Source organism: Tachyglossus aculeatus, chromosome 1 (genome assembly GCF_015852505.1).
Source record: "Tachyglossus aculeatus isolate mTacAcu1 chromosome 1, mTacAcu1.pri, whole genome shotgun sequence".
Classification (NCBI taxonomy): Eukaryota; Metazoa; Chordata; class Mammalia; order Monotremata; family Tachyglossidae; genus Tachyglossus; species Tachyglossus aculeatus.
Genome location: NC_052066.1, coordinates 9,446,100 through 9,465,425, shown reverse-complemented (window position 1 = coordinate 9,465,425; position 19,326 = coordinate 9,446,100). Strand labels below are relative to the sequence as shown.

Below are 19,326 nucleotides of genomic sequence, written 5' to 3'. Positions count from 1 at the left end.
TGTACAACCATATATCCATATATACAGGTGCTGTGGGGAAGGGAAGGAGGTAAGACAGGGGGATGGAGAGGGGGACGAGGGGGAGAGAAAAGAAGGGGCTCAGTCTGGGAAGGCCTCCTGGAGGAGGTGAGCTCTCAGCAGGGCCTTGAAGGGAGGAAGAGAGCTAGCTTGGCGGGTGGGCAGAGGGATTGGGGGCATTCCAGGCCCGGGGGATGACATGGGCCGGGCCATAGAATAGATATGTACAAGTAAAATAAATAGAGTAATAAATATGTACAGACATATATACATATCCTTTCAATAAACCTCAATAAACACACCTCTGATCATCCGCCTCTGGTCATGTCTGCTGCTTGGAGCTGGGCCGGGGGAGGAGGCTCTTCATTCATTCAATCGTATTTACTGAGCGCTTACTGTGTGCAGAGCACTGGACTAAGCGCTTGGAAAGCACAATACGGCAAGAAAGAGAGACAATCCCTGCCCACGGTGGGCTTACGGACTCTTGTGGGGGAGGAGGTCAGGCCCCACTAAAACTGGAACGATACAGAGACGATTAACACGGCCCCTGCGCAAGGATGACAAGCAAATTGGTGAAGCGTTCCATATTTTTCTATTTATTTTGTTAATGCTGTGCATCTAGCTTTACTTCTATTTATTCTGATGACTTGACACCCGTCCACATGTTTGGTTTTGTTGCCTCTCTCCCCCTTCTAGACTGTGAGCCCGCTGTGGGGTAGGGACCGTCTCTAGATGTTGCTGACTTGGACGTCCGAAGCGCTTAGTACAGTGCTGTGCACACAGGAAGCGCTCCATAAATACCACTGAATGAATGAATGAATGCTGGGATTTCTCGGTCAGCCCAAGCCAGGACGAGCAGCACGGCCTACGGGGTAGAGCCCGGGCCTGGGAGTTGGAAGGTCACGGGTTCAAATCCCGGCTCGGCCACCTGTCTGCTGGGTGACCTTGGGCAAGTCACTTCACTAGGCCTCAGTTCCCTCATCTGGGAAATGGGGATCGAAACTGTCAGCCCCACATGGGACAGGGACGGCGTCCAACCTGATTTCCTTGGACCCACCCTAGCGCTTAGTACAGTGCCTGGCACATAGTGAGCGAGCATGGGCTTTGGAGTCAGAGGTCGTGAGTTCAAATCCCGGCTCCGCCAGTTGCCAGCTGTGTGACCTTGGGCAAGTCGCTTAGCTTCTCTGTGCCTCAGTTACCTCAACTGTAAAATGGGGATTAAGACTATGAGCCCCACATGGGACAATCTGATTACCTTGTAACCTCCCCAGCGCTTAGAACAGTGCTTTGCACATAGTAAGCGCTTAACAAATGCCAAAAAAAAACCCCAAAAACACAAATAACATCATTATTATTGATTGTGAGGGACAGGGAACTCACGTGGGTCACTCAAGTAGCCTCCTCCGTCCTCAGCCTCCCCTCCTTCTCAGCAGAACCGAGGAACTCAGGAAAAACAGGGACTGTGTCCAACCTGATTAGCTTGTATCTACCCCAGCGTTTCAAACAGTGTTTGGCACATAGTAAGCGCCTCACGAGCACCTAGGGAAGCAGCGTGGCTTAGTGGAAAGAGCACAGGTGTGGAAGCCTGAGGACCTTGGTTCTAATCCTGGCTCTACCACTTGCCTGCTGCGTGACCTTAGGCAAGCCTCTTCACTTCTCTGGGCCTCAGTGACCTCATCTGTAAAATGGGGATGATAATAATAATATTTGTTAAGCACTTACTATGTGCAAAGCACTGTTCAAAGCACTGGGGAGGATACAAGGTGATCAGGTTGTCCCATGGGGGGCTCACAGTCCTCATCCCCATTTTCCAGATGAGGGAACTGAGGCCCAGAGAAGTGAAGTCAGTCAGTCAATCGTATTTATTGAGCGCTTACTGTGTGCAGAGCACTGTACTAAGCGCTTGGGAAGTACAAGTTGAAGTGACTTACCCAAAGTCACCCAGCTGACAAGTGGCAGAGCCAGGATTAGAACCCAGGATCTCGGACTCCCGAGGCCGGGCTCTTTCCATTGAGCCGCACTGTGAGCCCGATGTGGGACAACCTGATTACCCTGTATCTACCTCAGTGCTTAAAACAGTGCTTGGCACATAGTAAGCGCTTAACAAATACCATAATCAATGAACAAATACCGTCATCACCATCATCATTTGGCTCAGGGGGCGGGGGTAGAGAAAGGAGGAGGAGAAGGAAGAGAGGGGAAAGTAGACCCGAGGTGCAGCTGGCTTTTGATCATTCATTCATTCAGTCGTACTTATTGAGCGCTTACTGTGTGCAGGGCACTGGACTAAGCGCTTGGGAAGTACAAGTTGGCAACATATAGAGATGGTCCCTGCCCAACAGCGGGCTCACAGTCTAGAAGAGGGAGACAGACAACAAAACAAAACATGTGGACAGGTGTCAGGCCGTCAGAACAAACAGAATTAAAGCTAAGTGCACATCATTAACAAAATAAATAGAATAGTAAACAGAATGAAATAGAATGATCACATTCTATGAGCACCTGTATATATGTATATATGTTTGTACGGATTTATTACTCTAATTATTTATTCACTTCACTTCTCTGGGCCTCAGTGACCTCATCTGCAAAATGGGGATGAAGACTGTGAGCCCCACATGGGACAACCTGATCACCTTGTAAACGCTCAATCAATACGATTGAATTTATTTATTATTTATGTATTTTACTTGTACATATCTATTCATTTTATTTTGTTAGTATGTTTGGTTTTGTTCTCTGTCTCCCCCTTTTAGACTGTGAGCCCACTGTTGGGTAGGGACTGTCTCTATATGTTACCAACTTGTACTTCCCAAGCGCTTAGTACAGTGCTCTGCACACAGTAAGTGCTCAATAAATATGATTGATTGATTGATTGATTTTATTTGTACATATTTGTTCTATTTATTTTATTTTGTTAATATGTTTTGTTGTCTGTCTCCCCGTTCTAGCCTGTGAGCCCGCTGTTGGGTAGGGACCGTCGCTAGATGTTGCTGACTTGTACTTCCCAAGCGCTTAGTACAGTGCTCTGCACACAGTAAGCGCTCAATAAATACGATTGAATGAATGAATGCTTATTCTATTTATTTTATTTTACGATTGAATGAATTACTCCATTTATTTATTTATTTATTTATTTAACTCGTACATATCTATTCATTTTATTTTGTTAATACGTTTGGTTCTGTTGTCTGTCTCCCCCTTCTAGACTGTGAGCCCACTGTTGGGTAGGGAACGTCTCTATATATTGCCAACTTGGACTTCCCAAGCGCTTAGTACAGAGCTCTGCACACAGGAAGCGCTCAATAAATACGATTGAATGAATTACTCTATTTAACTTGTACATATCTATTCTATTTTATTTTGTTAATACGTTTGGTTTTGTTGTCTGTCTCCCCCATCTAGACTGTGAGCCCACTGTTGGGTAGGGACCGTCTCTATATGTTGCCAACTTGGACTTCCCAAGCGCTTAGTACAGTGCTCTGCACACAGTAAGCACAGTAAGCACTCAATAAATACGATTGAATGAATGAATGAATGAATGAATGAAGACTGTGAGCCCCAAAGGGGACAAACTGATTCCCCTGTATCTCCCCCAGCACTTAGAACAGTGCTTGGCACATAGTAAGCGCTTAGCAAATACCATCATTCTTCTTCCTCCTCAGTCAACTCGACTGTAACAAAATACCATCATTATTTGGGGATTAAGACTGATGGGCCCCATGTGGGACAGGACCTGTGCCCCACCTGATTACCTTCTATCTACCCCAGCGCTTAGAACAATGTTTGACACAGGGTAAGTATTTTTTTTTAAAAAAAGACACGGTTGGCAAAAGAGATCAAGCGCTTAGTACACTGCTCTGCACACAGTAAGCGCTCAATAAGTACGATTGAATGAATGAATGGATCCAGAGAAGCCAGAAGGAACACTGGAGAGTCACCCCAGGGCTCCTGGGATTTGAGGGGCTATTGTTTCTTGGAGGGGAGGATCCTGGATCCCTAAAAACCGCAGAAGAGGCACCAAAATTCCCAGCGATCCCTACCCCAGATTTGCCAGTTTGGGGTGTTTTAATAATAATAATAATAATAATAATAATAACAATAATAATAATAACAAATCAATCAATCAATCGTATTTATTGAGTGCTTACTGTGTGCAGAGCACTGTACTAAACACTTGGGAAGTACAAGTTGGCAACATAAAGAGACGGTCCCAACCCAACAGCGGGCTCACAGTCTAGAAGGGGGAGACAGACAACAAAACAAAACATATTAACAAAATAAAATAAATAGAATAAACATGTACAAATAAAATAGAGTAATGGCATTTGTTAAGCGCTTACTATGTGCAAAGCACTGTTCTAAGCATGGGGGGGGATATAAGGTGTTCAGGTTGTCCCACGTGGGGCTCACAGTCTTCATCCCCATTTTACAGACGAGGGAACTGAGGCCCAGAGAAGTTAAGGTACTTGCCCAAGGTCACACAGCAGACATGTTGCCAATTTGTACTTCCCAAGCGCTTAGTACAGTGCTCTGCACATAGTAAGCGCTCAATAAATACGATTGATGATGTGGCGGAGCCGGGCTTTGAACCCATGACCTCTGACTCTGAAGTCGGCTCTTCCCACTGAGCCCCGCTGTTTTGGAACACTTTGGGAGGGGCCCCTTCCGCAGTTTTTTAGGGAGCCAGGATACACCTCCCAAGGTGTTCCCAAACCCCCCCAAACTGGCAAATTTGGGGTAAGGTACCCGTCCCCTTCTAGCCTGTGAGCCCGCTGTTGGGTAGGGACCGTCTCCAGATGTTGCCAACTTGGACTTCCCAAGCGCTTAGTCCAGTGCTCGGCACACGGTAAGCGCTCAATAAATACAACTGAATGAATGAATGAGCAATTACGGTACTTGTTAAGCGCTATGTGCCAAGCACTGTTCTAAACACTGGGGCAGATGCGAGTTAATCAGGTTGGACCCAATCCCTGTCCCTGAGAGCTCACCTCCTCCAGGAGGCCTTCCCACACTGAGCCCCTTCCTTCCTCTCCCCCTCGTCCCGCTCTCCATCCCCCTTCTTACCTCCTTCCCTTCCCCACAGCACCTGGATATATGGATATATGCTTGTACATATTTATTTATTTTACTTGTACATATCTATTCTATTAATTTTATTTTGTTAGTACGTTTGGTTTTGTTCTCTGTCTCCCCCTTTTAGACTGTGAGCCCACTGTTGGGTAGGGACCGTCTCTAGATGTTACCAACTTGTACTTCCCAAGCGCTTAGTACAGTGCTCTGCACACAGTAAGCGCTCAATAAATATGATTGATTGATTGATTGATTGTCCCTCAAACGAGACTGAGCCTCACCGCGCTCACGGGAAACTGGCCCAGAAGCCCCTCTGTGGTGGCGGGGGTGGGTTGGGGGGGGATCGACCACCTATTAGCAGTACGGCCTAGTGGGTAGAGCCTGGGCTTAGGAGTCAGAAGGACCTGGGTTCTAGAGAAGCAGCGTGGCTCAGTGGAAAGAGCCCGGGCTTTCGAGTCAGAGGTCATGGGTTCAAATCCCGGCTCCGCCGACTGTCAGCTGTGGGACTTTGGGCAAGTCTCTGGGCCTCAGTTACCTCATCTGTCAAATGGGGATGAAGACTGTGAGCCCCACCTTGGGACAACCTGATCACCCTGTAACCTCCCCAGCGCTTAGAACAGTGCTTTGCATATAGTAAGTGCTTAAAAAATGCCATCACCGTTGTTATCATTGTTATGTTATTGTTGTGAGACAACAATTCTCATTGCTATGAGAAGCAGCGTGGCTCAGTGGAAAGAGCCCGGGCTTTGGAGTCAGAGGTCATGGGTTCAAATCCTGGCTCCGCCAATTGTCAGCTGGGTGACCTTGGGCAAGTCACTTCACTTCTCTGTGCCTCAGTTCCCTCATCTGGAAAATGGGGATTAAGACTGTGAGTCCCCCCTGGGACAACCTGATCACCTTGTAACCTCCCCAGCGCTTAGAACGGTGCTTTAAAAATACATATTTAAAATACATATTTACATATATAAAAATACATATTTATTACTCTATTTATTTATTTATTTATTTATTTTACTTGTACATTTCTATCCTACTTATTTTATTTTGTTGGTATGTTTGGTTCTGTTCTCTGTCTCCCCCTTTTAGACTGTGAGCCCACTGTTGGGTAGGGACTGTCTCTATGTGATGCCAATTTGTACTTCCCAAGCGCTTAGCACAGTGCTCTGCACATAGTAAGCGCTCAATAAATACGATTGATTGATTGATTGCTTTGCACATAGGAAGCGCTTAATAAATGCCATTATTATTATTATTATTATCATCCCGGCTCCGCTCCCTGCCAGCTGCGTGACCTTGGGCCAGTCACTTCATTTTTCTGGGCCTCAGTTCCCTCCTCTGTCCAATGGGGAAGGAGACTCTTGAGCCCCATACGGGACAGGGACTGTCCAACCCGATCTGCTTGTGTCCACCCCATTCACTCATTCATTCAATCGTATTTATTGAGCGCTTACTGTGTGCAGAGCACTGGACTAAGCAAGCGCTTGGGAAGTCCAAGTTGGCAGCATCTAGAGACGGTCCCTACCCAACAGCGGGCTCACAGTCTAGAAGGGAGAGACCGACAACAAAACAAAACATATTAACAAAATAAAATCAATAGAATAAATATGTACAAATAAAAAAATTAGAGTAATAAATCCGTATACATATATACAGGTGCTGTGGGGAGGGGAAGGAGGTAAGGCGGTGGGGATGGGGAGGGGGAGGAGGGGGAAAGGAAAGAGGGGGCTCAGTCTGGGCTCCAGCGCTTAGTACAGTGCCTGGCACTTAGTAAGTGCTTAAAAAATACCATAATAATAATGATGGTATTTAATAATGATGGCATTTATTAAGCGCTTACTATGTGCAAAGCACTGTTCTAAGCGCTGGGGAGGTTACAAGGAGATCAGGTTGTCCCACGGGGGGCTCACAGTCTTAATCCCCATTTTACAGATGAGGGAACTGAGCACGGAATTCATTCAATTGCATTTATTGAGCGCTTACTGTGTGCAGAGCACTGTACTAAGCGCTTGGGAAGTACAAGTCGGCAACATATAGAGACGGTCCCTACCCAACAACGGGCTCACAGGGAATGTGTCTGTTTATTGTTGTACTGTCCTCTCCAAGTGTTTAGTCATTCATTCATTCATCCATTCAACCGTATTTATTGAGCGCTTACTGTGTGCAGAGCACTGTACTAAGCGCTTGGGAAGTACAAGTTGGCAACATCCAGAGATGGTCCCTACCCAACAGTGGGCTCACAGTCTAGAAGTCACAGTCTAGTCTAGTCTAGTGCTCTGCACACAGTAACTGCTCAATAAGTACAACTGAATGAATGCGGTCCCCATCACCCGTGGGGCTCACAGTCTTCATCCCCATTTTACAGACGAGGTAACTGAGGCCCCGAGGAGCGAAGTGTCTTGCCCGTGGTCACCCAGCAGATGAGTGAGCCCACTGTTGGGTAGGGACCGTCTCTATATGTTGCCAACTTGTACTTCCCAAGTGCTTAGTACAGTGCTCTGCACACAGTAAGCGCTCAATAAATACAATTGATTGATTGATTAGAAGTGCTTAGTCCAGTGCTCGGCACACAGTAAGCGCTCAATAAATACGATTGAACGAATGAAGGAATTAGAACCCAGGACGTTCTGACTCCCGGGCCCGGGCTCTATCCATTAGACCACACTGTCAGATGACCCCGCTCCGTTTTAAGTAAGATTCCTTTCATCCTGGACCTTTTCCTTTCCAGTTCTCTACTCCTCCTCGCCCTAACTGAAACTTGGCTGTCGCCGGACGACACGGTCTCTTCTGCTGCTCTCTGCAGTGCAGGCCTCTTCTTCTCCCACTCCCCCAGACTCACTGGAAAAGGAGGAGGTGTCGGTTTCCTTCTCGCCCCCCAATGTCGCTTTCGCACTATCCCTCCTCCCCCTTCCCTTTCCTTCCCCTCCTTTGAAGCCCACATTATTCGCCTCTACCACCCCCTCCAGATTCTTGTAGCCGTCATCTACCGCCCTCCGGGCCCCACTTCCAACTTCTTTAACGACTTTGACCCCTTCCTCACATTCCTTCTCTCCTTCTCCATGCCCACTCTGATCCTTGAAGACTTCAATATCCACATGGATATCCCTAACGACTCCTCTGCCTCCCGCCTTCTATCTCTCCTTGACGCTGCCAACCTCTTCCTCCACCCCACCTCACCCACTCACCAACTTGGTCATACCCTCGACCTCATCATCTCCTACCGCTGCACTGTGTCCACCCTCACCAACTCTGTGATCCCTCTCTCTGATCATAATCTTCTCACCTGCCTCCTCACTCACACTCCTTTCCCCTGTAAATCCGTATTACTCCCTCACAGAGATCTCCGCTCTCTGGACCCCACCCATCTTTCGGAACACCTCACACCCCACCTCGCCGCCCTCTCCTCTCTACCCAGTCTTGATGATCAGATTACTGCTCTCAACTCTACCCTTTCTACTCAGCTAGACTCGCTCGCTCCCCTTTCCCTTCGCCGCTCTCGCACCACTAACCCACAGCCCTGGATCACTGCCACTGTCCGCCTCCTTCGCTCTTATGCTCGAGCTGCCGAACGCTGCTGGCGAAAGTCTAAACACCATGCCAACCTCGTTCACTTCAAGTTTATCCTTTCCTGCCTTAACTCAGCCCTCTCTTCTGCCAGACAAAACTATTTCTCCTCCCTTATTGACACCCATGCCCATCACCCCCCGCCAGCTCTTCCGTACATTCAACTCCCTTCTCAGGCCCCCGGTTCCTCCCCCTCCTCCTTCCCTCACCCCCAACGATCTGGCCTCCTACTTCATTAACAAAATTAAATCCATCAGGTCCGACCTCCCCAAAGTCTCTTCCCCCCTTTCTCCAACCCCCCGGCTCTCAACATTCTCTGCTACTCTCCCATCCTTCCCAGTGGTATCCTCAGAGGAACTCTCCTCCCTCCTCTCAAGTGCTACTCCGGCCACCTGTGCTTCTGACCCCATTCCCTCTCATCTTATGAAATCTCTCGCTCCATCCCTTCTCCCCTCCTTAACTTCCATCTTCAACCGCTCACTCTCCACTGGTTCCTTCCCCTCTGCCTTCAAACATGCCCATGTCTCTCCCATCCTAAAAAAACCCTCTCTTGACCCCACCTCACCTTCTAGTTATCGTCCCATATCCCTCCTACCATTCCTTTCCAAACTCCTTGAACGAGTTGTCTACACGCGCTGCCTAGAATTCCTCAACAACAACTCTCTCCTCGACCCCCTCCAGTCTGGCTTCCGTCCCCTTCATTCCACGGAAACTGCGCTCTCAAAGGTCACCAATGACCTCCTGCTTGCCAAATCCAACGGCTCATACTCTGTCCTAATCCTCCTCGACCTCTCAGCTGCCTTTGACACTGTGGACCACCCCCTTCTCCTCAACACGTTATCTGACCTTGGCTTCACAGACTCCGTCCTCTCCTGGTTCTCCTCTTATCTCTCCGGTCGTTCTTTCTCAGTCTCTTTTGCAGGCTCCTCCTCCCCCTCCCATCCTCTTACTGTGGGAGTTCCCCAAGGTTCAGTGCTTGGTCCCCTTCTGTTCTCAATCTACACTCACTCCCTTGGTGACCTCATTCGCTCCCACGGCTTCAACTATCACCTCTACGCTGATGACACCCAGATCTACATCTCTGCCCCTGCTCTCTCCCCCCTCCCTCCAGGCTCGCATCTCCTCCTGCCTTCAGGACATCTCCATCTGGATGTCCGCCCGCCACCTAAAGCTCAACATGTCGAAGACTGAGCTCCTTGTCTTCCCTCCCAAACCTTGTCCTCTCCCTGACTTTCCCATCTCTGTTGACGGCACTACCATCCTTCCCGTCTCACAAGCCCGCAACCTTGGTGTCATCCTCGACTCCGCTCTCTCATTCACCCCCTCACATCCAAGCCGTCACCAAAACCTGCCGGTCTCAGCTCCGCAACATTGCCAAGATCCGCCCTTTCCTCTCCATCCAAACCGCTACCCTGCTAATTCAAGCTCTCATCCTATCCCGTCTGGACTACTGCACTAGCCTTCTCTCTGATCTCCCATCCTCGTGTCTCTCTCCACTTCAATCCATACTTCATGCTGCTGCCCGGATTATCTTTGTCCAGAAACGCTCTGGACATATCACTCCCCTCCTCAAAAACCTCCAATGGCTACCAATCAATCTGCGCATCAGGCAGAAACTCCTCACCCTGGGCTTCAAGGCTGTCCATCACCTCGCCCCCTCCTACCTCACCTCCCTTCTCTCCTTCTACTGCCCAGCCCGCACCCTCCGCTCCTCCACCACTAATCTCCTCACCGTACCTCGCTCTCGCCTGTCCCGCCATCGACCCCCGGCCCACGTCATCCCCCGGGCCTGGAATGCCCTCCCTCTGCCCATCCGCCAAGCTAGCTCTCTTCCTCCCTTCAAGGCCCTGCTGAGAGCTCACCTCCTCCAGGAGGCTTTCCCAGACTGAGCCCCTCCTTCCTCTCCCTCTCCCCCCTCCATCCCCCAGCCTTACCGCCTTCCCCTCCCCACAGCACCTGTATATATGTATATATGGTTGTACATATTTATTACTCTGTTTATTTATTTATTTATTTATTTTACTTGTACATTTCTATCCTACTTATGTTATTTTGTTGGTATGTTTGGTTCTGTTCTCTGTCTCCCCCTTTTAGACTGTGAGCCCACTATCGGGTAGGGACTGTCTCTATGTGATGCCAATTTGTACTTCCCAAGCGCTTAGTACAGTGCTCTGCACATAGTAAGCGCTCAATAAATACGATTGATTGATTGATTGATTGATGACCGCTCAGACGGGACACAGCGCTCGGGGGGGAAAATGCAGCGTGGCTCAGTGGAAAGAGCCCGGGCTTTGGAGTCAGAGGTCATGGGTTCAAATCCTGCCTCCGCCATTTGTCAGCTGTGTCACTTTGGGCAAGTCACTTATCTTCTCTGGGCCTCAGTTACCTCACCTGTAAAATGGGGATTAAGACTGTGAGCTCCACGTGGGACAACCTGCTTACCCTGTATCTCCCCCAGCGCTTGGAACAGTGCTCGGCACATTCATTCATTCAATCGTATTTATTGAGCGCTTACTGTGTGCAGAGCACTGGACTAAGCACTTGGGAAGTCCAAGTTGGCAACATCTAGAGACAGTCCCTACCCAACAGTGGGCTCACAGTCTAGAAGGGGGAGACAGAGAACAAAACCAAACATATTAACAAAATAAAATAAATAGAATAAATATGTACAAATAAAATCAATCAATCAATCAATGGTATTTATTGAGCGCTTACTGTGTGCAGAGCACTGGACTAAGCGCTTGGGAAGTCCAAGTTGGCAACATATAGAGACAGTCCCTACCCAACAGTGGGCTCAAAGTCTAGAAGGGGGAGACAGAGAACAAAACAAAACATATTAACAAAATAAAATAAATAGAATAAATATGTACAAATAAAATCAATCAATCAATCAATCAATCATATTTATTGGGCACTTACTGTGTGCAGAGCACTGTACTAAGCACTTGGGAAGTACAAGTTGGCAACATATAGAGACGGTCCCTACCCAACAGTGGGCTCACAGTCTAAAAGGGGGAGACAGAACAAAACCAAACATAGTAACAAAATAAAATAAATAGAATAGATATGTACAAATAAAATAAATAAATTAAGAGTAATAAATCCATACAAACATCTATACATATATACAGGTGCTGTGGGGAGGGGAAGGAGGTAAGGCAGGGGAGATGGAGAGGGGGAGGAGGGGGAAGCGCTTAACAAATACCAACATTATTATTATAATATTATTAGAGAAGCAGTGTGGCTCAGTGGAAAAGAGCCCGGGCTTTGGAGTCAGAGGTCATGGGTTCAAATTCCAGCTTTGCCAATTGTCAGCTGTGTGACTTTGGGCAAGTCACTTCACTTCTCTGGGCCTCAGTGACCTCATCTGGAAAATGGGGATGAAGACTGTGAGCCCCACGTGGGACAATCTGATCACCTTGTAACCTCCCCAGCACTTAGAACACTGCTATGCACATAGTAAGTGCTTAATAAATGCTATCATTATTATTATTATTATTAATAATTCAGGTCCTTGTGACTCTCGGGCCCCAGGCTCTAGCCACCGGACCCCACTGCGTCTCCTGGGGCAGGGTCCCTGGCTAGATCCCTGGGGCACTCTCTCTCCTTTCCCTACCTCAGCTGTGGCTCAGTGGAAAGAGCCCGGGCTCTTGGTCATGGGTTCAAATCCTGGCTCCGCCACTGGTCAGCTGTGTGACTTTGGACAAGTCACTTCACTTCTCTGGGCCTCAGTGACCTCATCTGGAAAATGGGGATGAAGACTGTGAGCCCCACGTGGGACAACCTGATCACCTTGTAAACTCCCCAGTGCTTAGAACAGTGCTTTGCACATAGTAAGCACTTAATAAACGCCATCATCTCTCTTCCTCCCTTCAAAGCCCGAGAACTCACCTCCTCCAGGAGGCCTTCCCAGACTGAGCCCCCTCCTTCCTCTTCCCCTCCTCTCCCTCCCCATCTCTCCCCCCTTACCTCCTTCCCCTCCCCGCAGCACCTGTATATATGTATATGTTTGTATGTATTTATTACTCTATTTTAGTTGTACATATCTATTCTATTTATTTTATTTTGTTAATATGTTTTGTTTTGTTGTCCGTCTCCCTCTTCTAGAGTGTGAGCCCGCTGTTGGGTAGGGACCGTCTCTAGATGTTGCCAACCTGGACTTCCCAAGCACTTAGTCCAGTGCTCTGCACACAGTAAGCACTCAATAAATACGATTCAATGAATGAATGAATGGAAAGAGCCCGGGCTTGGGAGTCAGAGGGCATGGGTTCAAATCCAGCTGTGTGACTTTGGACAAGTCACTTGGACAATTCACAAGCACCTGAATTCTCCCGGCTCCACCCCGTCTGCCGTGTGACCTTGGGCGAGCCATTCACGTCCCTGTGCCTCAGTCGCCTCATCTGTAAGATGGTCTTTAAGACTGGTGGGCCCCATGTGGGACAGGGACCGTGTCCACCCTGATGACCTTCTCTCTACTCCAACGCTTAAAGCGGCGTCTGTTGCCATGGGCAACAGGGACCTTGTCCAACATTCACTCATTCAATCGCATTTATTGAGCGCTTACTGTGTGCAGAGCACTGTACTAAGCGCTTGGGAAGTACAAGTTGGCAGCATATAGAGACGGTCCCTACCCAACAGTGGGCTAAGTGTTGGGGAGATACAAAGTGATCAGATTGTCCCATGGGGGGCTCACAGTCTTAATCCTCATTTTCCAGATGAGGGAACTGAGGCACAGAGAAGTTGCCAATTTGTACTTCCCAAGCGCTTAGTACAGTGCTCTGCACATAGTAAGCGCTCAATAAATACGATTGATGATGACGATGATGAAGTGACTTGCCCAAAGTCACACAGCTGACAATTGGCGGAGCCGGGATTTGAACTCATGACCTCTGATTCCAAAGCCCGGGCTCTTTCCACTGAGCCACGCTGCGTGGAGTCAGAAGGTCGTGGGTTTTCATCCCGGCTCTGCCACTTACCTGCCGTGTGACCTTGGGCGAGTCACTTCGCTTCTCCGGGCCTCGGTTCCCTCGTCTGTCAAATGGGGATGGAGACTCTGAGCCCGATGCGGGATGGGGACTGTGTTCAACCCAATTTGCTTGTAACCTCCCCAGCGCTTAGTACAGTGCCCGGCACACAGTAAGCTCTTAAATACCACAATTATTATCAGTACTATAACTTATATCCAGTGCCTGGCACCTAGTAAGCGCTCAAGAAATATCATCATCATGTGGGGCAGGGACCGTGTCCAACCTGATTAACTTGTATCCACCCGGCGCTTAGTACAGTGCCTGGCACCTAGTAAGTGTCGAATGAATACCATAAGAAGCAGCGTGGCTCAGTGGAAGGAGCCCGGGCTTTGGAGTCAGAGGTCAGGGGTTCAAATCCCGACTCCGCCACTTGTCGGCTGTGCGACTTTGGGCAAGTCGCTTCACTTCTCTGGGCCTCCGTTCCCTCCTCTGTAAAATGGGGATGAAGACTGTGAGCCCCACGTGGGACAACCTGATTACCCTGTATCTACCCCAGCGCTTAGAACAGTGCTTGGCACATAGTAAGCGCTTAATAAATGCCAAAATTATTATTATTATTATAAGAACAAAAGCAGACGAAAACAGAGACAGATGCTCACTCCTCTCTTTTATGCAGCCGTCTATCTTACAAGTTTCTGTACACACGGGCTCCCCCATCCCACCTCCTTCCTGAGTCTCAAGGATGGGTTGGCCTTATCCTCCTCCTCCTCTTCCTTCTCTTCCTCCTCCTCCTCCTCTTCCTGCTCTTCCTCCTCCTCCTCTTCCATCCCCTCTTGCTCTTCTTCCTCCTCCTCCTCCTCTTCCATCCCCTCTTGCTCTTCTTCCCCTCCTCCTCTTCCTTTCCTCCTCTTGCTCTTCCTCCTCCTCCATCCCCTCTTGCTCTTCTTCCTCCTTTTCCTTTCCTCCTCCTCCTCTTGCTCTTCCTCCTCCTCCATCCCCTTGCTCTTCTTCCTCTTCCTCCTCTTCCTCTTGCTCCTCCTCCATCCCCTCTTGCTCTTCCTCCTCCTCCTGCTCTTCCTCATCCTTTCATCCCCTCTTGCTCCTCTTCCTCCTCCTCCATCCCTTGCTCTTCTTCCTCCTCCTGTCTTCCTCCTCCTCCTCTTCCATCCCCTCTTGCTCTTCTTCCTCCTCCTCCAGCTTTCCTCCTCCTCCTCCATCCCCTCTTGCTCTTCTTCCTCCTCCTCCTGCTTTCCTCCTCCTCCTCTTCCATCCCCTCTTGCTCTTCTTCCTCCTCCTCCACTTCCTGCTTTCCTCCTCCTCCTCCTCTTCCATCCCCGCTTGCTCTTCTTCCTCCTCCTCCTCTTCCTGCTTTCCTCCTCCTCCTCCTCTTCCATCCCCTCTTGTTCTTCCTCCTCCTCCTCCTGCTCTTCCTCTTCCTCATCCTCTTCCATCCCCTCTTTCTCTTCTTCCTCCTCCTCCTGCTCTTCCTCCTCCGCTTCCCGCTCTCCCTCCTCCTCCTCCTCCTCCTGGGGTCCAGTGCCCAGCGGGGAGAGGCTCAGGCCTCCGGCCGGGCGGCGGCGGCGGGGGGCTCCAGCCGGACTTCGTGCAGGTGGACCGGGGGCACGGTGGGATCCCTGCCCACGCCCTGGGTGGGGTCAGGCCCGGCACTTTCAGGGTGGTGGCGGCGGAGGTGGCGGACCACCTGGAACTTCTGCCTGGCCTTGTAGGGGCAGAAGCGGCAGAAGAAGGGGTGCCGGGCGGAGTGGGTGAGGGCGTGGTGGCGCAGGCCGGCCGGCCAGCGGAAGGCGCGGTGGCAGAGGCGGCAGACGTAGGCCCGCTGGTCGCTGTGCTTCCGCAGGTGGGTGTGAAGCAGGAAGCGTGTCTTGAAGGCCTTGCCGCACTGGTCGCACATGAAGGCCCGGGCCTCCCCGTGTTGCGTCTCGCGGTGCACGCGCAGGGCGTCCGCCCGGTTGGTGCGGTACGGGCACTCGGGGCACTGGTGGGGCTTCAGCCCTGATCGGGACCATGAGGGCGGGCGGGCCAGTGTGGGGGGACCGAGATGGAGGGAGACAGAGAGAGGGTAGGAAGGAAAGAAGGAAGGAAGGAAGGAAGGAAGGAAGGAAGGAAGGAAGGAAGGAAGGAAGGAAGGAAGGAAGGAAGGAAGGAAGGAAGGAAGGAAGGAAGAGGAGAGAGACAGAAAGAGGGAGGAAAGAGAGGGGCGTGGGAGAGAGCAAGAGAGAAGGAGGGAAAGTGATGGAGAGAGTGAGAAAGAGAGGGAGGGAAAGAGTGAGAGTAAGAGAGAGAAAGAGGGAGAGGAGACCAAGAGAGAGAGATAGAGGGATAGAGTGAGAGACAGAAAGAGGGAGAAAAGAGAGGGGGGTGGGAGAGAGCAAGAGAGAAGGAGGGAAAGTGATGGAGAGAGTGAGAAAGAGAGGGAGGGAGAGAGTGAGAGTAAGAGAGAGAAAGAGGGAGAGGAGACCAAGAGAGAGAGATAGAGGGATAGAGTGAGAGAGAGAAAGAGGGAGAAAAGAGAGGGGGGTGGGAGAGAGCAAGACAGAGAGAAAGAGGGAGAGTGATGCAGAGAGTGAGAAAGAGAGGGAGGGAGAGAGAGAAATAGGGAGAGGAGACCAAGAGAGAAAGAGGGGGGAAAGAAAGGGGGGTGGGAGAGAGCAAGAGAGAGAGAAAGAGGGAGAGTGATGCAGAGAGTGAGAAAGAGAGGGAGGGAGAGAGTAAGAGAGAGAGAGAAAGAGGGAGAGGAGACCAAGAGAGAGAGAAATGGGGGAATGAGAGGGTGGTGGGAGAGGGCAAGAGAGAGAGAGAGAGAGGGAAAGTGATGGAGAGAGTGAGAGAGAGAGGGAGGGAGAGAACGAGAGTAACAGAGAGAGAGAAAGAGGGAGAGGAGACCAAGAGAGAGAAGGAGAGCGAGAAAGAGAAAGAGGGAGGAAAGGGGGGGGTGGGAGACAGCGAGAGAGAGAAAGAGGGAAAGTGATGGAGAGAGTGAGAAAGAGAGAGGGAGAGAGAAAGAAGGAGAGGAGACCAAGACAAAGAGGGAGAGAAAAAGGGGGAAAGATGGCGGTGGGAGAAAACAAGAGAGAAAGAGAGAAAGTGATGGAGAGAGTGAGAAAGAGAGGGAGGGCGAGAGTAAGAGAGAAAGTGAGAGAAAGAGGGAGAGGAGACCACGAGGGAGAGAAAGAGGGAGGGAAAAGGAGGGGGAGGGAGTGAGTGAAAGAGGAAGAGAAAGAGGGAGACAGCAAGAGAGTGAGAGAGAAGGAGGGTTAGAGCGAGTAGGAGAGATTGAGAGAAAGGGAGAGAGGGAGAGCAACAGGGAGAGAGCAAGAGAAAGAGGGAGAGGGCAAGAGAGAGAAAGGGGAGGAGTGAGTGAGAGAGGAAAAGTGAGAGGGAAAGATTGAGGGTAAGAGGAAGAGAGAGAAAGGAGAGGGCAAGACAGAAACAAAGGAAGGGAAGAGGAGAGAGAGGGATGGAGGGAGAGAAAGGAAGAGAAAGAGAGAGTGAAAGTAGGAGAGTGAGAGAAAGAGGGCGAGAGGGAGAACAAGAGGGAGAGAGAGCAAGAGAGAGAGGGAGGGAGGGACGGAAGAAGAGGGGGAAGGAGCGAGTGAGAAAGGAAAGAGGAAGATGGAGAGTGAAAGAAAGAGGGAAGGAGGGAGAGAGAGAAAGAGGGAGAGAGCAAGAAAAAGGAGAGAGGAAGACAGAGACAAAGGGAGGGAAGAGGACAGAGGGAGGGAGTGAAAGAGAAAGAGGGAGAGAGCAAGAAAGGAAGAAAGGGAGAGAGCAAGAGGGAGAGAAAGAGGGAGAGAAGAGGAGGGGAGGGAGCCAGTGAGAAGGGAAAAGTGAGAAAGATGGAGAGTGAAAGAGAGGGAGGGAGAGAGCGAGAGAAAGAGGGAGAGAGCAAGGGAAAGGAGAGAGGAAAACAGAGAAACAAAGGGAGGGAAGAGGAGAGAGGGAGGGAGGGAGAGGAAGAGAAAGGGAGAAAGGAAGAAAGAGGGAGAGAGCAAGGGGGAGAGAAAGAGGGAGGGAAGAGGAGGGGGAGGGAGTGAGTAAGAAAGGAAAAGTGAAAAAGATGGATAGTGAAAGAAAGAGAGGGAGGGAGAGAGCAAGGGAAAGGAGAGAGGAAGACAGAAACAAAGGGAGGGAAGAGGAGAGAGGGAGGGAGTGAGAGAATGGAAGAGAGAGGGAGAAAGGGAGAAAGGAAGAAAGGGAGAGAGCAGGAGAGAAAGAGGGAGGGAAGAGGAGGGGGAGGGAGAGAGTGAGAAGGGAAAAGTGAGAAGGATGGAGAGTGAAAGAAAGAAAGAGGGGGAGAGCAAGAGAAAGGAGAGAGGAAAACAGAGAAACAAAGGGAGGGAAGAGGAGAGAGGGAGGGAGGGACAGGAAGAGAAAGGGAGAGAGTGAGAAAGAGGAAGAAAGAGGGAGAGAGAAAGAGACAGCAAGAGAAAGAAAGAGAGAGGGAAGAGGGGAGGTAGAGGCAGAGAGACAGACAGACAGACACACAGGTGAGTGGCAGGGCCTCGGGCTACGGCGAGGCCCCTCACCCGGACCCAAGACCCCCAACCCTAACAGGTGGCCCCACCCCAGGAGAAGTAGCATGGCCTAGTGGTTAGAGCCTGGGGCCGGGGAGCTGACAGGACCCGAATTCTCCTCCCGGCTCCGCCCCTTGTCTGCCGTGTTACCTTGGGCAAGTCATTTTGTTCCCCTGGGCCTCCTCAGTCACCTCATCCAGCGCGTAGAACAGTGCTTGGCACACAGTGAGCGCTTAACAAATATCATCATTATTATCCGGCCTGTCACCCCGTGGTCACCCTTACAAATCTCCAGGGGCCCTCGGCCTCGCTCTTCCCATTCATTTATTCATTCATTCATTCATTTATTGAATGAATATTCAATCGTATTTATTGAGCGCTTACTGTGTGCAGAGCACTGGACTAAGCGCTTGGGAAGGACAAGATGGCAACATCTAGAGACGGTCCCTACCCAACAGCGGGCTCACAGTCTAGAAGGGGGAGACGGACAACAAAACCCATCCATCCATATTCATTCATTCATTCAATCGTATTTATTGAGCGCTTACTGTGTGCAGAGCACTGTACTAAGCGCTTGGGAAGGACAAGTTGGCAACATCTAGAGACAGTCCCTACCCAACTGCAGGCTCACAGTCTAGAAGGGGGAGACGGACAACAAAACCCATCCACCCATATTCATTCATTCAATCGTATTTATTGAGCGCTTACTGTGTGCAGAGCACTGTACTAAGCGCTGGGGAAGGACAGCTTGGCAACATATAGAGACGGTCCCTACCCAACCCGAGGACCCCTCTATAATAATAATGATAATAATGATGGTATTTATTAAGCGCTTACTATGTGCAAAGCACTGTTCTAAGCGCTGGGGACGTTACAAGGTGAACAGGTGCTCCCACGTGGGGCTCACAGTCTTAACCCCCATTTTCCAGATGAGGGAACTGAGGCCCAGAGAAGTGAAGTGACTTGCCCAAAGTCACACAGCTGACAATTGGCGGAGCCGGGGTTATGAGAAGCAGCGTGGCCCAGTGGAAAGAGCCCGGGCTTTGAAGTTAGATGTCATGGGTTCAAATCCCAGCTCTGCCGACTTTGGCCAAGTCACTTCACTTCTCTGGGCCTCAGTTACGTCATCTGTAAAATGGGGATGAAAACTGTGAGCCCCCCCCACCCAGGGA

At 50.1% G+C, this 19,326-nt stretch overlaps 1 protein-coding gene and 1 non-coding gene across 2 annotated transcripts in view; one reads left to right on the top strand and one right to left on the bottom strand.

The window, feature by feature from the left end:
* The first annotated feature begins 501 nt into the window (after window positions 1–501).
* On the top strand, window positions 502–610 carry LOC119938668. The gene has a single exon (XR_005454487.1). It is a non-coding gene; the product is annotated as a U6 spliceosomal RNA (small nuclear RNA).
* Window positions 611–15,081: 14,471 nt separating this feature from the next.
* The window catches only part of ZNF142 (zinc finger protein 142), a 33,902-nt gene continuing 29,657 nt past the window's right edge, over window positions 15,082–19,326 (bottom strand). The window contains exon 6 of the mRNA XM_038754649.1: window positions 15,082–15,632. Coding sequence (XP_038610577.1) covers window positions 15,175–15,632 — 458 coding nt within the window. The 3' untranslated portion in view covers window positions 15,082–15,174. The remainder of the gene's footprint in view (window positions 15,633–19,326) is intronic.